Source organism: Fistularia commersonii, chromosome 2 (genome assembly GCF_037954325.1).
Source record: "Fistularia commersonii isolate RoL2024-O1a breed Wild chromosome 2, RoL_Fcom_v1.0, whole genome shotgun sequence".
Taxonomy (NCBI): domain Eukaryota; kingdom Metazoa; phylum Chordata; class Actinopteri; order Syngnathiformes; family Fistulariidae; genus Fistularia; species Fistularia commersonii.
Genome location: NC_141285.1, coordinates 21,427,668 through 21,450,557, shown reverse-complemented (window position 1 = coordinate 21,450,557; position 22,890 = coordinate 21,427,668). Strand labels below are relative to the sequence as shown.

Below are 22,890 nucleotides of genomic sequence, written 5' to 3'. Positions count from 1 at the left end.
AGGGAGAGCGGGAGGGAGGGAGTGGGGGAGAGGGTGCCAGCGGAGGGATAAACACACATTGTAGCCGGTCCCTGTGCTCTGGATCGCTGCCTCAAAGCCCCGCTTTTGTCTCCGAGCCAAACCACTTGAGGTGACCCTCATTCATGCAGTTAAAAGCGGAGGGCAGGGCAAGAATGTATGAAAAACTTAAAAGTCCTTTGTCGAGTCTGAAAATACCAGATTTAAAATGACCTTTGCGCCCCCCCAGCCCCCTCCCCGGGGCTCATTAGCTGCAGCCGCGGCGGCCCGGGTTAAATGTTCGCCGGAGCAGGTGTGAGCGGCGCTGTTTAAAAATCCAGCCATGTAGAGACAGTCACGTCTTTAACTGACTTTTTTTTCTCGTTTATCTAAACACACGTGATAAATGGTAGCCCTTTGATTCCATCCCGCGCGGAATAAATCATGGAATTTTTCCTTTTTCCCTTGATCGTTGACAATGAGGCGTTTTGTCTCGGGGCCGGGGGTTAAACTGGCAGCCCGTGACTTTAAGCGCGGAGAGGTCGCGGCTCTTGACACGCACACGTCAAAGTCAAAAACACGCTAGCAATTTGCTAATATCTTCGATTCCAACGTCCCCGTTCTTCTTTGTTCCTCTGCAGCTACTAGGCTTTCCAGTTTCTTCTCGTCCATTTACGCACAGCTTCGTCTTCTGGCGAGAAAATAACCCGACGCGCAAGTCCCTTCCCGGCCAGTAGGGGGCGCCGGCGAGCGCCCCGGACCGGCACCAACTGGGGCAGCATCGCGGTAATATTTCATCCCATTAAAGGATCGTGTTGTTAATGTTGTTACACACTCCTACTCCTTTTCTGCTTGTCCATTAAAAACACCCCCCCCCCCCCTTTTTTCTTTTTTAGCGCTCCCTTTTTTCATCAGCACTTCTCACTAGTTTAAAATCAGGACAGAAATGATGGAGGTGATATTACCTCTCCGGGAGCCGCCGCCGCCGCCGCCCCCTCCCCTCCTGTAATAAAAATAATACCCTCTGCGATAGGCTAGAATAATTGAAACCTGTATTTGAGCTGAAGCGCGAGGGGGAAAAAAAAAAAGAAACAGAGAGAGAGAGAGAGAGAGAAAGAGAGAGAGAAAAAATAGTGTAATGCGCCACATTTGATGTATCTGCAATCCGGCAAGGACAATGCGGGGAGATGCTGACGAGTGCAAGATAGATCCGAGCAGGAAGAAAAACACCCCCCCACCTCGTAGCCAAATATCAGCTCGCTTCAATTATAATTCTCAGTATGAGCGCCGGGTCAAGGTTTCCTCTGATTACAAAAAACAAATATATATTTATATCTGGAGAGCAGCTTAGCATTTTATTTATTTTTTATATTTTTTTCGGCGGGGGGCGGGGGGGGGGGGGGTATAACGATACCATGCGGAAAGAATAAAAGGCTGAATCAATAAAAAAACAGCATCTGTCTTCCAAAAAAAAAAAAAAAAAACATATCTGCGTGATGTGATGGTATTTCACGCGGCCCCCGGCGTGTCTTTGAAAAAGGACAATTTCTTTTTAAGATGATTTAATCCAACCCCCACACCCCCACTCCCCTCGTCTGCTCTGTCTCCCCCCCCCCCCCCCCCCCCCCAAAAAAAAAGGAAAAATCAACTCAGTTTTTAAATAGCAAATATTTTCTAAATTGCTTCTCTGTTGCCATGGATACCCCCCGTCTCCTCCTCCTCCTCCTCCTCATCAATCCATTCCCTCCCCAATACCGACGCTGTTGTGCAATTACATTAAGAGTGCCGAGGCACTGCGAGGTATTAAAAAATCTGCGGCGGGCAGGAAAATAAAAGAGAGAGAGGGAAAGAGGGAGAAAGTGATGAAACGCGGTGTTTCTGTAACAAGAGATCAGGCAGGAAAGCGGGAAGATTAAATATGTAGGGGCTGTTAAAAGGCGCTGACCTGTATAATGAAAGAAACAGCATGAAGTGCGAGGCAGGGAGCGACGGAGAGGGAGGAGGGTAGAGGAGGGGGGGGGGGGCACAAAGAGAAAATGGCACAGCGCAAAAGAAGAAAAAAAAAAAAAAGAAAAAAAAAAAGGCAAGTCTATTTCAAGGTTATTGATGCCATCTTCTTCATGACCTCATTTTGAATTCGGAGCGCCGGGGCCCTGACAGCTAATCTCGGGAAACGGTTTAAATAAATATCATTAAAGCTCCGCCCGTTGTTGCAGCAAGCGGACCTTGGATCCGATCTTTTCTGCATTGACCCCCCCCCCCACTCCAAACACCCCCACCCCCACCTCCACCCCACTCCCCGCGCTATAATGAACGACTCGCCGTAAGTAACAAACGGCAAGTTTGAAAAAGACAATTAGCGGAGGTTATCTCCCGTTCTCTTCCAGCCCTGTCACTCCATTACTACCAGTGATTACCGGCTGCTCCTGGACAGCATAAATATAGTGATTATACCCCCCGCCCCGGCTTTATCGCTCACAACATCTCCTAGGAAACCATCTCGTATGATTTTACCATTAGGGCCGTAAAGGGATAATATGTATCATTTAAAGCGTCCGCTGAGTGGCTGTGGATATTCAGCGTGTTTAACCCGGCTGACGTTCACTTCATTTGCGGCGATTGCGCCCCGGGGACGCCGCTTCCCGTTCGGACGGACGACGTGGTCACGGGCTCGAGAGAGAGAGGGAAGAGGAAAAAATAAGTGTTGCACCAATATGAGCGTTCTTCCACCGTGAATTATATTCCTGCATCACATTGACTAATGATTAGAGGTGGAAACAAAGACGCCCCGGGGGGGGGGACGACAAACACACACTCCGGCTTGCCGCGCAAACAACCTCATTCATCACGGCCGGGGCGTCGCCATGTTTGCCGAGTTAATACAATGAAGCTAATTGCCCTCCGAGCGGCCCCGAACAACCCGGGCTCGGCTCAAACCTCTGAATGGGCCGCGTTCGGCCTCAGCTGATCCCTCTGGCCCCCCCCCCCCCCCGGCGCTCTTGCTCACACAGACGTGATACTCGCGTCCTTCGGCGCGATTCTCGCCGCAGTATGTGGATATTATTGCATTGATTCAGCGTTATTTTCTCTCGGAGAGGTAAAGGGCCGGCACACCTCAACCCCCCCCCCACCTTCAAAGTCTAGGAAATGAGATTCACAGGCAGTCAAACCGGTCGTCCTCTATTATGAGTAAATAACTCTCACGTGCCGTCATTCGTTTCCCCGAAAACAAACCGCCGCCGCCGCCGCCATTGCATTGCATCGCATCCTGCAAACCAGGCTACGGTTCCTGACACGGCGTGACCCCCGCCTGGCTCCTCCATATGGTCTACCGAAACGCTGACACGTTGATGACAGGTGTGTGTGTGTGTGTGTGTGTGTGTGTGTGCATGCACATTTTGATGTGCTGGGGGGGGGGCTGGGACTGGTTATCTTGTGTTGAGAAGAACATTTTTGTGTTTTTTTTTATGTTTAACCTTGGAAAAGTAGGCGAATGCATGCATGCCTGTGCGTGCGTGTGTGTGTGTGTGTGTGTGTGTGTGTGTGTGTGTGTGTGTGTGTGTGTGTGTGCATCCCTGCATAATACCTTGAGCGCTCCCTGCGGCTGATACCCATATGCTTGCTTTAATTTAGTAATACCGACCCAGTGATTATGATGTGGAGTTTAAAAAAGCCGCAGTATCTGACTGAATGATTAGATGAATACATTAAACAGTGATTTCATTTTATCTCGCAGTGCCGAGTGTGTATGGCGTGTGTGTGTGTGTGTGTGTGTGTGTGTGTGTGTGTGTGTGTGTGTGTGTGTGTGTGTGTGTGTGTGTGTGTGTGTGTGTGTGTGTGTGTGTGTGTGTGTGTGGTGGCGGTGGTGGTGGGGGGATGACTGCTGAATATATGTGCATCCAAGCGGGTCAGTTAATAATTCAAAACTCTGCTGTTATTTTGAGCTTTTAAATCCTTTTTCTGGCTTGCTCGCTGAGCGGCGGGGGCGGAGTTTGCGGCGTAATTGGTTCCATAGTGCCAGGAAACCAATCAATTAATCCTCTGGAAAAAATAACCGGCTCTCATGTCGTCGTGAATTGATTTGGGGGCCCGTGAGGAATGCATCGGCCCGGCACACAAATCCGTCGGCACACGTTCACGTCGTCCACAGATGTTCCTCTGGAGGCCATTAATATCATCCAGGAGAAAAACAAGTCTTCATTAAGGTACCGGCAAAATAAATAAATACGTAAGTGATAAATTGTGCTCGATTTTATAAAGCCTCGGGCTTCGTCCGACACCGAGGGGTAAATACGACGCCAATGCCCGGCGTGAGGAGCGCGACTCGGCAAAAAAGGCGTCGGTTCTGTACGTGGTTTCCCCCCGTGGCAACAGCGGCCCGCTGCGTGTCTGTTCAGCTGATCCGCGAATCAGTGTGACGGCTGCGCTCTAATGATGCAATAAATAAACATCGTTCGACACAATACAACGCACGGCGACGCGGTTGTATATCTATATGATGTCTGAATGAGAGGGTGACATTTAGCAGGATAGGCGGTATCAGTTATGAATGAATGAATGAATTTGATGCAAAACAAGTGATTTCTACAACCGCACCAGGACAGAAGGCCGTGCTAATTTGTTCTCCAGGGCTGCGACTGATCTAATTGTCTCACGTGCCGAGCCGAGCAGCCGCCGTCGCTCTGCCCGCATTCCTGGCGGCGGCCCGGCGTCTCGTACGATGTCGTTTCTCAGCCCGGGTTTCCTCCTCGGGACGGGGCTCGCGGTGGCGTTCCAGACGGGAGACGGCTCCAAATTGTCTGAGCCGTCGGAACTGTTGCCTCAAAGCGAATCAATTCTTTTCATCAAAGCTGGCATGTTGTTGTTTTTTTTTCCCCTTTTTTGTCTTGCGTTACAAAGCTGCCAAAGCTGCACAGTTGATAAAAAAAAAAAAAACTTGGTTCTGCGTTGTTTTTTTTAGTCTGCCAGAGTGATGCCATCATCTCCGGAGCCATCAATCAATGGTTTCCCCTGCGGTCTGGGGGCGGAGCTTGTAGGCAATCTGTCTATGTACAGAGCAGCTGTTTCTTTTTTTTTTTTTTTTTTTTTTTTTATCAATGGTGTCCCCTGTGGGATGGGAGTGGAGCTTAGAGGTGATGAATCTGACTCCATTCCTGTAATTCTATTCAATTCCATCAAATCAAACAGCAGCATTTATTATTTTTTTTATCAGTGGTTTCCCCTGCTGTGCGGGGGCGGGGCTTATAACCAAGCTGACTCCGCACTTCCTACTCTGTTCATATCCATCCAATCACAGAGCAGCTTTTTTTATCAATGATTTCCCCTGCTGTGTGGGGGCGGGGCTTATAGGCGAGCCGACACTACACTTCCTCCTCTGTTCATGTCCAGCCAATCACAAAGCAGCCTTGGTTTCCTCACGGTGAGGGAGGGGCTTATTGGTGGTAAATCTGTCTCTATACCTGCCAAGCCATTCAAGCCCAGCCAATCACAGGGCAGCTTTTTTAAATCAATGTTTTCCCCTGTGTTAGGGGGCGGAGCTTATCCGCAACCTCTCCCTACAGCTTCTTTGGCTGCACGGGGTTATTTCCGCCACGGTGACGCAACCCGGGCGCCACCGGACGCCTTGACTCACCTCTCGTAGTGCCTCCGTGTGCACGTGGCCGCGCTTGTGCTGCTGGGATTGCCGCCCAATTCGTCATATACGTGTTTCCACTGTCGGCGGACCGTGATCTGGGGGGTTAGAAGAGGAGAGATAAGGCACGGGGACGGAGACGGCAAACAGAGGAAAATGGACATTTTATAAGGATAATGAGCACGGGTGTTCAACAGCCCCCCCGACGCGATAAGTCCAGGTTACATCATGCCTGAAATGACAGGATGCGAACGCCACGCCGTGACACGTGTGATATCTGGCCAACGATGCGAGGCTTTTGAAAGCAGGGCACGCTCCTGTGTGGTGACGATGCCTACTTTATTTTGGAAACAAGTAAATAGGTGAAAAATGAGAGGCCAAACAAACAGGTTTCTGACCGTGTGTGTTATGTTTTTTTTCACTGTGCATTTCACTTTATCCCTGACATGGGAAAAAAAAAAAAATTCCCTCCAAATTTCCGTCCGTGCCACATGTGTTTTCAAGTTGGCGGGGGGGCGAGGGGGTGCAGTTAGAAATAAAGTCGTCATTTCGGCTAAATGCGGCTCCAAGCGAGACTTTCTTCTTGGGAAAATAGTGGCTGACCTCAGGGGCGGGGGCGGGGGGTATATCGGGGTACAGAGAGAGAGAAAGAGAGAGGGAGAGGGAAGGGCGAAAGAAAGAGAGGAAATATATTGTCACATATGTGAATACTTACTAACTCATATCCTCCGAGTTTCTGAGCAGCTTGAAACATCGTCCAGAGGTTGACTGTGGGAGACAGAAGATGAACAAGGGGTCACAAGGGGAGAGTGACCTGGCTTCAAACACAGTGCATGACAAATAATAATTTATAACAAATAAATATAATTCATATCCAGCAAAATCGCAACCTATCATGAGCATCATATTATTAGAATAATTCTTATTCAAGCTTAAAATAGCTATTGATTATTATCATTATTATTACCATTACCATTATCACCAACATGATCAAAATAACAAAAATAATAACAATAGTAATATTTTTTATTATTTAGCATTTTATTTCAAGTATAAAGTAAATAAAGTAAGCAGTGAGAAGATTGGAGAAGTAAAACATAAGAAAATATGAATTATGCAACAACTGTGCTGTCCCTTCTGCCGCCCCCAGTGCCCGGGACGTCCCTCAGAACGCCGTCCCAATAAACCGAGTGTCCCGTGGTTTATGTTTTTCGGATTATTCCAGGTCAATATTTAAAAATCAATTCAACAAAAACAAGTTTTTAAGTCACAAATGAATGGATATATGTCCCGATATGCGGTGTGAACGACTGGCTGGCCCTGTGATCAGCAGGCGGCCGGTCCAGGGTGAACCCCGCCTCCCAGCTAGGCAGGTTGCAGCCCCCCGCCCTGCTACCCTGAATGCAGGATTAAGGGTTTAGACAATGAGTGAATCACTGAAGGTAGTTTCTGTGACAGTATGTCCTGGGGTTGTACCATCAGATTGGATCGTCAATGCCAACGGCGCGTTTTTACATCAAGTCGATGGTGCAAACAGTTGCCGCAGAAGAGACACGGGGGGGGGGGGGGCGCTTTGTTAAACGCCTGAATAAACAGTGGAAGCGAATGCTTTTCGCCTTAAATTACCCCCGGAGTCTGTAAAATATGCAGGGTAAAACCGGCGATATAAATACACCGACGATGCGTTTACATCTCCTTGTTTTCATCTTCTATATTTATAGGCTGCAAAAGAATATGATAGTTCGTGAACGAGCCGGGACAAAAGCAGCCCACGTTTTTTTTTTTTTTTTTTTTTGATATCATTTTTCGCATAAAGCGTCGGAGAGGTATGCGAATGAATATTGGGCGGCTTCACAATCGCCAGCGCGCGATAAAATAAAGCATATGCTTCATCCTAGGAGAAGAAGAAAAAAATAAAAGGGAGAGATTTTGATAATTCTCGGCTGCTCTGCAGCCCCGCAGGTACGAACGGAAACCATTACGGGCATCAAACGCCTGGCAACACGCTCAAACTTCTGTTTGAACTCATGCAAATTCATTTGCATTTATCACCCCCCCCCCCCCCCCCCCCCGCCCCCCACAATGCAAATAACCCATGACGGTCCTATCAAAATAAAAGTCTTGTGTAACGCTTCCCTAAAAATAGCCTTCAGAGAGCCTTCAAATGGCTGTCTGTCTTTTTCTAAGGAAATATTTCCCACAAAACAAAGAACTGCAAGTTCATTGGAGGAAGGGAATTTTTTTCCCTTTTTTTTGTGCCGATGACATTTGTATTTGCTTTCTGTAACATCATTGTTTAACATTTTTATACGCCGGCCTATAAATAAGAAAAGGAGGCCTCGCCTGGGGAGAAATCCATCAAAATTCAATCTGTGCTTACACAAAGCCTTGCATTTGTCAAAATGACATTTTCCTATCTCCGCATTTGACAGCATTGATTTTTTTTTTCTCTTTTCTCTTCTCTCTCTCTCCCTTCCTTCCCTCCTCTCCCGACCGTTGTCAATGCACCGGTGGAATAACAAAGGGAGCTGGGAGTAGTTTTTTTTTTTCCCCTGTTTGAACCGAGCACCGCGGCGTATTGTGCTTTACCGACTGCGGAAACACAGAGACGGACTATTTAACTGGCTTGTTATGCATCGACTGTAATTACCACAATAGCACGCGGGGACTGGGAGGGAGCGGAGCAGATAAAGGAAATGAGAGAACATGCCTTTTCTTAGATGTCTTGTCATTAGCAATTTCTTTTCTTAATTCCCCTCTATTTGGCAGGGGCAATTATCACGGAGATAAGGATGACAAAACAGGAACACAATGCAGCCTCAGTGACACACCGATGGCACGGCAATTAGACGACGGCGCTGAACGGGAGAGACAAATTGGAACTGATGTTCACAATCACATGCCGAGGCCCGAGTGATGAGACACGCAGCGGCCTGATATACTCACTCACACACACACACACGCCACCGAAAGTAACCACTCGTGTTTTAATCCTCATCACTCTCGCTGCTCCTGTCAGACCTCAGTTGTTGATATTAGCCACGTGACGAGAGGCGCCCCTCCAGCACGCTAAGCCCCGCCCCTTGTTTGGAAGTCACAAACGCCGAAACACAAGTCATCCGATGCAGTTCCAGCCATGTGACGCACTAAAAAATACTGACTTATCAGTGTAAGTCCTAAATTTTATTCTTAGCCGCGAATTACATCTTAAAAACCATGTCTGTGGAGGTTCTCAGTCTTCCAGGTCACGGTTAATTCTTGTCAAAATCTTCTTCTCGTGGCCACTGGACTTTTTTTCTTTTTCTTGAAGAAAATCAAGAATTTAAAAAACGCGGCTGTTTTTTTTTTTCTTTTTGACTTTCTTGTTGCAATTTGGGCTGAAGACATTCATGAAGAAAGTCCCTAAAGTTTGGGAAATTCCTTTAAAATCAATAAGAAATCAACATGTTCATTCATTCATTCACTCACTCACCCACACATCCAAGGTGCTGCTGCCGAAAGCATCGTTGTCTGCTACTAGTCACTACTTTTGCACATTTATACTGCTCTATGTGTAGTTTAGTTTTTTTTTCTTCAATATTTTGTTTATTTATTTATTTATTTGTCTATCTATTTATTTATTTATTTATTTATTGATATCTTTGATTTTATTCATTTATTCTATTTTAGCTATATTTTATTTTTATATATTTTTTTCTTACTACTTGTACATTATTAACTACCGCTACTGGACTATCCACTTTCTGCGGCATCAATTTTTCCACCATGGGAGCATTAAAGGAATATTCTATTCTTAATTGTTAAAATATTATTATAAAATACAGCAAAAACATATAAGAACAAGCCCCTGTGTCTTCATATAAAGCCGGTGTTATGTAACCCCGAGCTGCTCAGTCAAAGTAATAAAAAAAAGGCAGTAGGAGGAGTTTAGTGTCCCCTGGAGGTCTGAGCCCCACCCCCTATAACCTCTGGGCTCTCATGGTGCTTCATTAACCCATTAGCCCACACACACACACTCATCCACCTGTGGCTCGCCACACACCAATTGGCGGCGGGTTCTGGCCTGCACACGCATTATAGTTAGCGCTGGGCTAGCCTCTAGAGACGCTGCCACAGAGTGATATCCCACTCTGATGCACCTCTCTCACCCCCTCCTGCTCTTCCTACCCTGTCTGCGCTCATGTGCAGTGCATGGCAGGAGCCTCGTATCTTCTCGCCATTATTTATTTCACGAATAGCATAGCTATTATTGTATCATCTCAGCTATTAGCATGTAACTGCTCGCGCTACTGTTATTGGGCCTGTCCCTCCCGACCCTCCGACCCCCTCTGTCTCGTCGCACTCTTGCTTCTAATTCAGTCGCGACCGGTCGAGGCAGAAAGCCGCCCACACTGAGTTGTCTGAGATCCTTTTGGTGGTCCAGACCTTCTCCGCCAAGAGTGTCATGGACAGCTGTGATGTGATTTTGCGGCGTCTAAATAAAAAATCAGCAGCCGATCCCCATCCGTGGCAAAATGTATTCCTGTAACTTCCCCCGCGTCCCCATCACGCCAAGTGGAACATGTTTTATCAGCGTGCTTGTTTTGACTCAGCCAGCTTGAACTGGACGTTTATGCTTCCTTTTAATAGATCCCACATTCAGTTGTCCACCATGCGTTCTGTCACATGCCAGACTCCATTCAGAAAACAAGTGTTTTAAGCAGATGTCTTTCTCCGTACGCGCAGATGTGACGAAGCAGACGGCCATATTTCACGAGACTCAGCGCCGTTTTGATCTGTCTAGTAAACAATGAAATAGTATCCAGCTGATATTTTCGCAGGCCAAAAAACTACCGGGGCACTTCGTGCACTCGCTCTGCCCCGAGGAAGTAGCATGCTACAAAAATAGCACTGACTCATGATTTCATACTTGTTATTCTTCCGCTCATCCGGATGCGCACGTGATAATTTTCAATAATGGTAGGCCACCGCTAACATAGGCCTGAATGCATCATGCTAAGCTAAGTGCAGGCCGTCAGCTCCACGTCTTCATGGCAGGACGGTGGATAGCAAAGCGTATTCCCCCCAAAACAAGTTAGCGCGGCGCACTCAAAAACTCTGAATACCAAAAGACCGACTTTTCTCCTGAGCCGAAGCTAAAAAAGATTCAAAAGTAAAGACGTCAGCTCGTATATACGCTTCAGAATAAGCGATTTGGGGTCTGGTGCGCGTTAAAGTGGTTATTTCCAGGTAATTCGAGGCTGCGTTTTCCAATTTTTTTTTTTTTTTTTTTGACAAAGTGGTCGGCGGCAGCAGCGGCTCCACAAGTTATTTTGAAGGGTTAGGGAGTCTGTGTAAAATACACGCGGTTATTACGGACTTAAGAGGCCAATTGGTCTCAGATCAGCACCTCTGCTCTCAAATGTTTTATGCATGCAGCCCCTGGAGTCAGATATAAATTCAATATGAGTGTGAGGCGGGACAAACAAGTGGGCACTGTGTTAAACCGGGAAAATATCATTACCGGGTGTAGAATGTGCGGCGTGAAAAAACATAACCACGTCATACCGTCGGGATGAGATTCCAATCGACGGGACGAGGTAGAAGACGCATGAACGGAGGAGGGGTTTTTTTTTTGTTTTTTTACGATCTTGGAGGAAAATCAAACGGACGGACGGACGGCGAAGTGTAGACGGATCATTCAACCATCTGTTGGTTTGTTTTTTACTCCAGAGAACTTCATAAAAAAAAAAAAAAAAAAAGGAAAAAAGATTCTTACTGAAACATTACAAGAAATGGAAAAAAAAAAATAGCATAATTTCATTTTTCCTTTGGAGGAAAAGCAGCTTGTTTGATCTTCGGGTGCATTTGGAGCCGGCTTAAAGGGGAGAATATGACAACGGTGCCTGATTACATCTGAGGGTTTGTTGTATTAATGATGATTTGTTTTGCTTTTTATCCCCCCCCACCCCCCGCCCCCTTGCGTTTCTCTTTACATGCGCCGATGCACGCTCGCTGCCAAGGACGAAGTTTAAACAGCATGATTTCATCATTTAATGAGGAGCCTCGCTTATGATGTGTCTTGCTTCTTCTTTTTTTTTTTTTTCCCTCGACGTGCGCCGTGTGTAAAGCAGTTACGCCGCGAAAACGGCGGCGAGGAAATAGTGAAAGCGGGTCGCTTAATCCCACCCCCCTCGAACACGCCGCCGCCACCGACCCCGCCCGTTCTCCCCCCTCTACCCCGTCGACGACCTATTTAAGCGACGGCGTGTCGGCGGCCGCGGTGACGGGGATCGTCAAAATGTAGCGGCGGGGTCGGACGAATTGAAGCGGCCTCGTCTCACCTCCATCTAATGGCTGGGAGTAATGACTTTAAATGCTATAAACTGCCACTGTTCAATTCAATGCACATCTCTCTCTCTCCAGCTCCTCGCCCGCCCCGCGCTTATTTGCTGATGTTGCCTCGCTACATTCTGATGTGAATGGCTAAATCTCTTCTGGCTCGCTTGATGAATGCAAATGTGATTTCCTTCCTCGAAAAGCAAGTGAGAGAAAGATCGAGAGAGAGAGAGAGAGAGAAGAGAAGTGAATCTGAAAAACCGCAGCTCGAGATGAGAGCCCGCATTCTTGTGTGTGGCCTCGAAATCAAACACACACACAGAAAAAAAAAACAAACATGTTTTTTTTTTTTTTTTTCCCCCAGTTTCAAGAGACCAGTGCATGCCCTTCATGATGCCGGCGAAAAAACGCGGAGCGCCAGTCCGGCATCCGACCCACATTAGACGTCTTTTCATCTCCGACGGAACGCCGTCCCACCACGCGTGTGAAGTTTTCTTATTTCCGACGCTTAGGAGGACGTTCTCTCACTTTTTTTCCCCCTCACGGGGACCCTCCTTCCCCCCTCGCCTTGACTTCCTCGAACGCGGTTCGACAGTCGGGGCCTTGTTAAGCCTTTTTGCGACGCAACACGCTCACGTTTCGTCACCACGCTGAATTATTTTCGATGTTATTAGTTGCTGATTCTTTTTTCTTCTTTTTGGAATCGGGGTGCGGGAACAGGAGGGGGAACAAGCGGCCTGTTTTGACTTCTAGCTCAGAATGCATCATCATTCCTTATCTGACTTGAAACATTTCTGTTTCTCTTCACTAAACATGAGGGTCTTTTATATACAGTATATAGTGCTTGCGCATATATATATATATATGAACGAGGAAGAAAAAAAATCAGAATTTTTATTATTTGATATTTTGATATATATATATATATATATGATATAATATATATATATATAAAAATATATAAAGCACTATATATATATATATATATATATACATAGTGCTTTTTTCATCCCATAGCATGTTAATATTAAGAAAATATCAAATGATAAAATTCCGATTTTTTTTTTCTTCCTCGTTCATCACCGGCCTTTGACTCTTGACTCTCCGATGCCTGGGATTTCCAGGAACTTGAATTTTTGATTTTTTTTTTCTCCCTCCATTCCCTTCCCACGATATCTGCAATAGGACTAAAAATAAAGAGCACTGGCCCTCTCATAAATATAAATAAACAAATTAAATTAAACGTCAAAAATAAATTGATTATGAATATAATTTGTAAAAAGTGCATTCGTATATAAATAAAATCATATCTATGTATTTGTTTTGACTGAGTTTGGCGTTCATTTAACAACACCTAAATCCATGAAGGGAAAATCGAAAAAGCAAAACAGCGTCGATAACTTCTTCTCCGATACCAGACATTGATTTTCCCCGGTATTAAAGTGGAAGCACGACGGCGGGTACTCACTCTGTTTAAAGCCGAGGAAGGGGATCCTCTCGATGGGCGTGTCTCGGTCCTTCATGTACTTGTAGAGCTCCACGAGGAAGGCCTGCTCCTCCTCTCTGCTCTCCTCTGTGAAGTCCTCCTCTCTCCCCTCATCCGCCTCCATGCGCTCCTCCCTCTCCCTCTCCGCCTCCTCCAGCGAGGACCTCTTGCTGAGGCTGCCAGCCCTGTGTTTGGCCGCGGAGCTTATTTTTCCGTTGGGTACCACTTTGCAGTTGGGTTTGACCTGCGGTGGTGGGTGGAGAAAGGCGGGAGGAAGTCAGCCGACGTAACTCCGGATGAAAAAAAGACGACTCTTCCTCCGAGCGTCACCCAAACCGTTTCTGACACTTTCGGAATATTTTCGAGGGGGTCGAGGCGCAAACATAGCCGCCGCTCAACCGCTCATTGATTATCAATGGAGCAGCTCCCTTGTCATCGCAGATTAGACACAGATTCGTTTGACTCCGGCTCAAAGAGAGAATTGTTAATATTGATTGAACTGTCCAAGGTCGTCGGGATAAGAGCCGTGGAAGGGCTCTCTGAGCCGGTCTTCCCTTCGGTTGGAATATTCCAGCTGTCAGCCACGGCCGGGATGAAAGGCCGCGCGGGAAAATGCCCGATACCGTTTGCGAACTGCAAAGGGGCACTTTCCGATGGGATCGGCGGACGACGTCTCAATATCGGGGCCGCCGCCGCAAAAAGCCATCGCGGTAACACAACGCCACCTTCCGTGTCTCTTTTCAACTGCCGGGGAAATTTATGCGAGAATTAAAAATGTTCTCGCGGCGCTGGAATAAATGCAAATGTGTTCCTGAAGCTTACTTCTTTTAAAGGACGCCAAGGTTTTTCGGAAAGACGAATGTTTTCAAAGAGACGAATGAAAATGGGGTACGTGCGTGTACCTGCCCTGCCACGAAGTGTGAATAAAAATCCTCCATGCTCCCAAAAAGGTAGGCGCAAGATCCCATCTGAAGTCTGTCAGGTCGTATCTCTGTGAAGGCTCATTTATGCTCAGGGTTAAATATCTCTGCGTTCACTTCCTGTATGTTCTCGGGGAGCTTGCGGATGCGGCAAGTGGTGCGGTACCACCGGAAGTCTTTGGCGGGCAGTGTTGCGGAGTCTGTTCGAGTACGACCAATGAAAGCAGAGAAGAATAGGTGGCGCTGGTGTAACCAGGGAGAAGAATTCTCCATCCGCGCGGTGATGTTTGAACGCGTCTGGAAAGGACGTACCTGTTTATGGACGTAACCTATCTCAATAGACGTTGCAGGAATTAGCCTTAACCCCGCTAGCCGACTGTCAGACATTAGCGTCAAGATTTTATTGATTTCATATGTCTTTTAATGAATGACATAATACCTTGGTGCATTGAATATCTTACCTCCTATCAATTGGATGAAGGCTAACTGATGCTAACGTTGTCTATGTAAATGGGTACCTCTGTTTCAAAGGTACCGTCCCACAGACTTCCCAAGTGTGCTAATTATGTTAGCATGGTTGCTAGGCGACACATCCACTATACGTATTCACTTCCAAGTTCTGCTCTACGTTTAAGACAATGGAAAACGTGGCGGCGGTCGAGGAGCAGCTGATAATGTACTAGATCCTGTCTTCTTCTGTGCCGCTTTAGGTGATGGCACTGGAGTCAACAAGCTCTGGTGGCAAACTCCCAGAGAACGCAGGAAGTGAACGGGGACGACGGACCGGAGGCTCCATCGGAATTTAACGTTGAGCATTATGAGTCCAAAAACGACAATGTCTCACCAGGAAAGTGTGAAATCTACCAAAGAGAGACGTCCCTGGCTCCGACAGTGACATCTCCGTTCAAAAAAGAAATGAAGTCACCGGGCAGAAAGTCAGCGACTCTCTGGAAACACAGATTTTGTCTTCAACAATCTCCAAAAATCTTTTCAAAATCTCACGGTCTGCCTGGCTCGGCACCATGAGCTTTTTGAAATATTTGAGGTGGTAGAAAAACAACCACCAACCCAAAAAAGCTAAGCTGCTTTAGCCCGGTTGGCTAACTCAGGGTAGCGGTAAGTTGACGGCGGTCAGTCACTCGTGTGTCTCACCTTAGGGCTCCTGCTCTCCGGGCTGCCGGGATCCAGCGCTGCCATCGCCGCCGACCCCTGGTGCGACCCTGACAACCCATGACCCTGAGCCGGACCCTGGAACTCCCTCCTCTGAGAGATGGATAGCTTCTTTTTCCGAGGCCGCCCCTTCAGGTTGGGAGCTGGGGAAGGAGGAGGGGGAGTCAAACCATTTTTGATTGCCGGAAATAATATTTTTTCATTTTTTTACTGAATATTTTTAATACTTCCATCAACACAACTGATCATCGCCTCAAACAGAAGTTTAAAGTTTCATCTTTAAGCATCTGATCTCCATCTATGAAACCCAAAGTAACAATACCATATTACATTTTTTTATGCAATATTACACTATATTACATTATATTATATTTCATTATATTATATTATCTTCAAACATACACAGCCTCTTTGATCATGTTGAGCTCAGGAAGACTCTTGTGGACAGGGTGAGGAATTTCGCAGGTCTGCTAGCCCGTGGCTAATTATTTTTAAACTGGATTAGCGCGGTATCGTGTTGAATGGGGCGGAGGCTGCCAAATTTGCTCTGATGTGAGAGTAAACAACCTCCTCGAGCCCCCCCCCCCCCCGCCCAATCCCCAAACCCCCCACCTAATAATAGAAGAAGCGCCTTTGAATTTGGACGGAGGCAATTTGAAAACATTCTGTATATTACATTCATCCATTATCTATAACACTTATTTATCACTCCTAAAGTAGAAACACACATCTGGGCAACTGTGGGTTACTGATGAACCTCCTGTATATTTTTCAACAAGACCCGTGTCAAAATCAAACCGCGGACCTTCTTGCTGTGAGGCAGAGGCACCAATGTTACATACATACATACATAAACATATATATATATATATATATATATATATAAATAATTGCTCCACTATCTGCTGCAACCCTGAGTGCAGGGTAAGTGGCAGAAAATGGATGTGTGTATATATATATATATATATATATAAAACGAACAAAAAAAAACCACACTCACACTTTCTAAAAAAAAGACAGAGCTGAAAATGAGAGGGCACAAATACAGAATAAGAATATATACACACACAGATACACATTATATACACATAGACATATATATACATATATGTATATTGATATGTGTACACATATATTTTTCGTGTGTGTGTATACTAACATGTATACACATACAAATATACGTATATACAAGCACTTGAATTTCCTCGATGGTACCAATAAAATATTATATACATATACACATATGCATGTCTTTATAAAAAAAATCATCTGTATTTAGAAATATATACATGTATGTGTGTGTGTATATACATACATGTATACATATACACACAAATGTATGTCTGTCTGTATGTATACAAATATGTGCATGAGTGTGTGTATATACATATGTCTTTATTTATGTACATATATGTGTGTGTGTTTATATACACAAACAAATTGACATTTTATGTATGCAATATATGTATGGAGTTGTATATATTCATATTTATGTATATATCATGTATGAGTGTGTGTGCATATTTATGTGTGTATGTATACACATACAGACATATATGGTCATTTGTGTTCAGACACACATACATATATATATATATATATATATATATATGTATGCTGGTGACCATCTCTCCACTCCTGGTCTCCCTCCGGTTCGTCTGTTAATATCTGAGAGCCGAGCGCTGTTAATTAAAAACACATGAACCTGCCCGATAGGAGCTCTTTGTTTGAAAGGCTGGCAGATATAATTGCTCGGTTCACATTACACACACAATAAAGTATTTAAGCCCTCCAAGTCCTTTGTACACCCACGTTTATGTCAGCCCGCGACTGCAATGTAACTTCTTGGCAGACTGCCGTGCCTCCTCGCAGCAACACAAACAGAGATAAGCTCAAAGGGGAGGGAGGAGAGAGAGAAAGAGAGGAAAAACTTCAAATGATTCGACTTCACTCGCATATTTCCCGGCGTCAACATTCTTTTCTTTCCATCTGCGACGACAATTAAATCACATCCGAGGTTGTTCTCCGCCAGAAAAAATAAAATAAAAAAAAATGTTCTGTGATTATTTTTGTCAGATCGAATTCCCATCAAGGGGGGGAAAAAATATATGAAAAAAAAACAAAAAAAAAAAAGGCAGCAGTGACGCGGCGGCGGAATGAAACCGAGAGCCGGGTCATGGTTATTTTCACATCTTGGCGCTGGTGAAATTCCGCCGGCATTTGTCAAACCCCTTGATGTGCTTTAACGCAGTCACTGTTTTCACTCAGTGTGTGTGTGTGTGTGTGTGTGTGTAGGGAAGGGGGGGGGGCTTTAATTACACCGCCTGCTAGTGACATCAAATAAAAAGAACAATAATCCGTTTATTGTTTCGTGTTTATTTTGAGTATTCGGTATCAGCTGCGGCGCACATTAAGGATTGGATACGTTTGCGCTGTTTCGCCTCGAGATGAGCTTTGGTAAAATATTATGTGCGGTTAAACGGGCCGTGAACGCAGCGTTACGGAACTATTAATGTCATATATTACGCCGGAACACGACGGTGTGCACGGCGATGGGGAATCCGTGAAAATCCAGTTAACGGTGAGAACGTGCACGAAGACATAAAAGACACAAAAGGAATAAAAAAGCACTAGTTTAATGAGAAAAACATTAGGAAATTAGCACAAAATAAACCAATAATGTTTTGCTTTCAGCTAATGTCCATGTTTCCTGATTGATTCATAGGACTTCTCTGCTTTTATTTTGAAAATATCTTGAGAGGGAATAGGGTGAGTGGATTATCTCAGTTGAGTTGAGTTGAGTTGAGTTTAGTTCAGTTAGTCTCATATGGTTCATTTCAGCTCATTTCAGCTTAGTTTAGTTCAGTTCGGTTCAGATTAGTTCAGTTCAGTTTGTCTCATATGGTTCATTTCAGTTTAGTTCAGCTCAGTTTAGTTCAGTTCAGCTCAGTTTAGTTTAGTTCAGTTCAGTTTAGTTCAGTTCCATTTAGTTCAGTTCAGTTCAGCTCAGCTTAGTTTAGTTCAGTTTATTTCTGTTCAGATCAGTTCAGTTTAGTTCAATTCAGTTTGTTTCATATGGTTCATTTCAGTTCAGTTCAGCTCAGTTTAGTTCAGTTTGGTTCAGTGTTGTTCAGTTTAGTTCAGTTCAGCTCAGCTCAGTTCAGTTCAGTTTTGTTCAGTTTGGTTCGGTTCGGTTCGGTTCATTGGTGGTTTGGTTTGGTTATATGCAGCTGAATTTGATTCAGTTCAGTTCAGTTCAGTTACTTTAGTTTTGTTCAGTTGTGGTTCAGTTCAGTTCTGTTCAGTTTAATTCAGTTCATTTGATTTTGGTTTAGTTTACTTTGATTGTATTTTAGTTTAGTTCTTCAATTTTATTCAGTTCAGTTGTGGTTCTGTTCCGTTCAATTCAATTTACTTTAATTCAGTTGACTTCACTTCGGTTTAGTTCATTCCATTTTGGTCTTTTCAACTTCTACGCATATAATATGACAATGTATGCACTTAAGATTTATACATAAATAAACAAACACAATAATCAGCTGAAGCTTTGGCTTCTTTTGCCTGCCCTCCTTCCATCTACCCATTTTAGAAATGAAGAAAATGATAAAATGTGTATATTATACTCACAATAGGCACTTTACAAGCACACTGGTGTTCATGATTCAGCTTTATGTTTATTAATAGAAATCTATATAGCATAATTTCCATTTGTTTTGAGTTATAGTGGCAGCGGAATATTACAGATTTGGGTTTTATTGAGCGTAGCTGCGAATAAATGTGAGAAGGAGAAAACGATATATCCCAGATGAGGATCTGTGAGGTTGTTTAGATAAGAGGCGCAGTGTAGTTTTATTTTTATCGAAATGTTTGGAATTTCACAGGCGTGTCCACAATCACAGAATCGCAGCGAGAAGATAAATGAGCGTGTCGTCGGCGCGGGGAAACACATGAACGCGACCGCGTGGAAGGCAGGCCTGATATACGGATCCCAGGAAATATAGCGAATGCTACTCAAAGCACGGCGGGGTCAAGCTCAGCGCCACTCCAGTTTTAGACCAATCGTCTTGTTTGTATACATTTACAGCGCCGCGCATCGACTTATCGATGAGCAGACAGGTTACGCTGGGCGTCTGTGCTGATTTTTTCTGCGATGGTGTTGCATAAGGGGGGAGTCATGGGGAGTCCAACGCGGACCGATCCTGAGCGGATCGATTGTCTCCGACTGAAACGTTTGTAGTCCTGCAGGAAACAAGGAAGTGACCCAATGTGGCAACTCTGGAGATTTGTATTACAATGGTCCCTTAAGATACATATTGATTCCAGAAGTGAGTTTGTATGTTGTTTTTTTGTATCTTAAATGAATCATGAATGAAACAAATTCACACGGCGTCATGAAGCGTATCCCAGTCGTGGGAGCTAGCTTGCAACATTCCGCGCAAATTTCGCGTTTTGAGTTTCCCGCTGTCGTATTCAGATCATGAGATTTTTGTAGTATTTCAGGGATAAAAGTTGCTCAAAGTGCGCTTCATAGCTTGAAAAATGTGGATGTAGAGTGTTTCGTATCTTTTTCGCATAACACAAGCGCCGCAGAGCAAAGATGGCCGCCAACTGCCTGCTACTGCTGGTAAAACTTCCTGCATCAAATGTACTTTTGCTCTCTGCTTTATCAGCCTCTGAGACACATCCAGGGGATTCTTTCACCGGCAGGCACACACACACGCACACACACACACACACACACACACACACACACACACGCACGCACGCACGCACGCACGCGCACACACACGCGCGTGCACACACACACCACTTATGATGCTGTCCAGCAGGTCAGGAAACCAAAGTATACTTTCATTTTACCATTTGGAGCCAAAACAAAAAGAATTGAAAATAGAGCTGCTTTTCTTTCTTTCCTGCTTTTATAGTCCTGTTAAAACCCAAAAAAAAAAAAAAAAGAAAAAACTCAACAAAAACAGGTTTTCTTCAAATAAGGAAAAGTTCCAATTTCTTTTCTTTTTTTTTTTTGATTCTTTTAGACCGACAGGAAGTTTTACTGAAATATATGAAGATGGAAAGATATCAAACCCATTTATTACCGGCTTATTACAACCATTAAGAAAAACAGTCAACACCCGCTCGGCCAATCAGATGAATCATCGGCTCGTCTTGTTTTGGTCGTTTGCTTTTTACTGGCTGTGAACATCGAGGCAGACGGACTGACTAACGCAGTCGTTAAAAAAAATAAAAAAAGGCCAGCTGTAAAATATGGCGCCGGACCGGCACAAAGAAGACGCGTCCCGTCTGAATTTGACGTGACTTTGCAGATTTTACATCCTGGATGTGGGAGAATTCGCTCCCTGTGATCGGAAAAACAAAAAAAGCAACGCAGGAAGGGACAGTGAACGCGACGCTGACACATTCAAATGTAGCAGGCGTTTATAATAACAGATATGGTGACACACGGCATCGTTGTATTATAGTTGTGGTTTTTTTTTTGTGATGAGCAGAATTTCATTTATTCATCTATCCATTCTGTGGGGGTCTGGTGCGGAAAAAAAAAACAAAAGATGTGAATAAATGTGAATATTTTCAGGTTTGTTCACCTTAACATATCAATATTAACATACTTTTTAAAGTCAAATTGAGCTTTGGAAAAAAACTGGAGATCATTTTTTTTTTTTAGACCATTTCAAACACACATCAAACCAATAAATCCACAAGGTTCCTGTTGCAGACAGTGTATAACTAGTGTATTACTGGTGTATAACGCCGGCATGGTTCGCATGAAAGTTGGAATTTCATGACAAAGTGCGAGCCGTGCATAGTTGCGGTATGTTGCTAAATCAGTTTCCCGGCAGCGTTGGCTGCAATTACAGTTTACGCACAGTTACGACGAGCGGCGACATGCTGAGGATGGCCGACGTGACTGGCGTTTGCTTTCTTCATCATTCGGTGATTTAAATTTAAAAAAGGGGGTTTCGCGAATTTCCATATCCAGATTACACCCAGCTTCTATCTGATTTTACTTATTGTTAAACGATTATTTCCTGTTCATAGCGCTCTGGCCAGGAGGCATCTTGCTTCTGATTGGCTCTCCATCGTTTTGAGTCGCTATCCTGCACGCTTTCCGATCACTGTTTTTTTTTTGTTGTTTTTTTTAAAGCGCTCGATAACAATATTATTAATAATAATGTTCCTGTGTGGTCTCCCGTCGCCGCCGTGCCAGGACTTTTATTTTTGCAACCTGAAGCAGTAACGCTCTTTTCGAGACGTCGTCGCTCATTTTATGACGAGCCGTAAAAGAAAAACCCGCTGAAATAAATCAGTTTGGAAATACTGCGGCGTAAAAGTGACTCATCGCGTGCCGCGGAAAAAATAAAACCCGTGGCGCTCCATAAATACGAAATCCACTCAATAAGGTGGAAATTAAACACTATAGAAACATTTAAGAGATTTCATCACCTTCACCTAGAGGTGGTGGAGGGGGGGACAGCTCACGTCATCGGGGTAACTGTAAATTTTGCGTTTTTTTCCGTCAGGCTCCATTTACCAGAACGATGTTTGAGTTCTAACGAAAGGGTGAAAGGAAAAGGGGGCGACTTTTACTTGAAGGTGGAGACAGGGGGGCATGTTTGGACATCTCTTGCCCCCTCCCGCCCCTGCCGCCCCCCCAACCAGGTTGCAAAATCCCCGACCCACTCGGTGATTATATGGCCGCGTGTTGCAATCGCGCCTGAGCAGAAACACGGGAGCGCAAAAGCTCCCATCCGTCAACCGCCTCGCGGGGGCGACGGCTTCCCGGCGCCGGCGGGTCGAAGGTCGAACGTGCGGCCGCTCGGCACTAACGCGGCAAAAGTCGACCCGGGACGCGATCGCAGATGTGGAAACGACACTCCGGTGCATGTTTGTATTTGTTTTACTCAAACGTGAACGACATCAATCTGCCATAGGATATATTCGCTTGTGAACGCGTGTTGGTGTTAATAACTGTGTAATAACATATATTTATGCGTGTTTACATGGATTCCTCACGTCCGAAGGCAGGGATACGATACTGATCCATGTGTAGGACTTATAACGAATTGGAATATTCTCAATACTGGCCGGATTTACAACAAAGTGATTTTTAACTCGCAGATTGAACGGAATTTAATTAGTTTCAGTGTCATCGACCTGGACTTTCTGAGTTGAGCAAAACTGAACCCACCCACGCGGTGAAAACACGCATAATTATGAACAAAATATGGATTTAATCATCCAGAATGAATTTATTTGGCTGGAAAAAAAAAAAAAAAATCACTTGCTGTTTGCAGTGCTGCCCGCCATCGGGTCTGAGGAAGCTGCCCGCTGATTGGCTGCTGAGATAA

The 22,890-nt window shown here is 44.9% G+C and overlaps 1 protein-coding gene across 2 annotated transcripts in view; it reads right to left on the bottom strand.

The window, feature by feature from the left end:
- Positions 1–22,890, bottom strand: part of arid5b (AT-rich interaction domain 5B) — a 94,650-nt gene that overhangs the window by 10,617 nt on the left and 61,143 nt on the right. For both annotated transcript variants that reach the window (XM_086172620.1, XM_086172611.1), the window contains 4 exons: positions 15,506–15,666; positions 13,416–13,677; positions 6,345–6,397; positions 5,630–5,727 (listed from right to left, as the gene is read on the bottom strand). In XM_086172620.1, the coding sequence (XP_086028746.1) occupies positions 5,630–5,727; positions 6,345–6,397; positions 13,416–13,677; positions 15,506–15,666 (574 nt within the window). The remainder of the gene's footprint in view (positions 1–5,629; positions 5,728–6,344; positions 6,398–13,415; positions 13,678–15,505; positions 15,667–22,890) is intronic.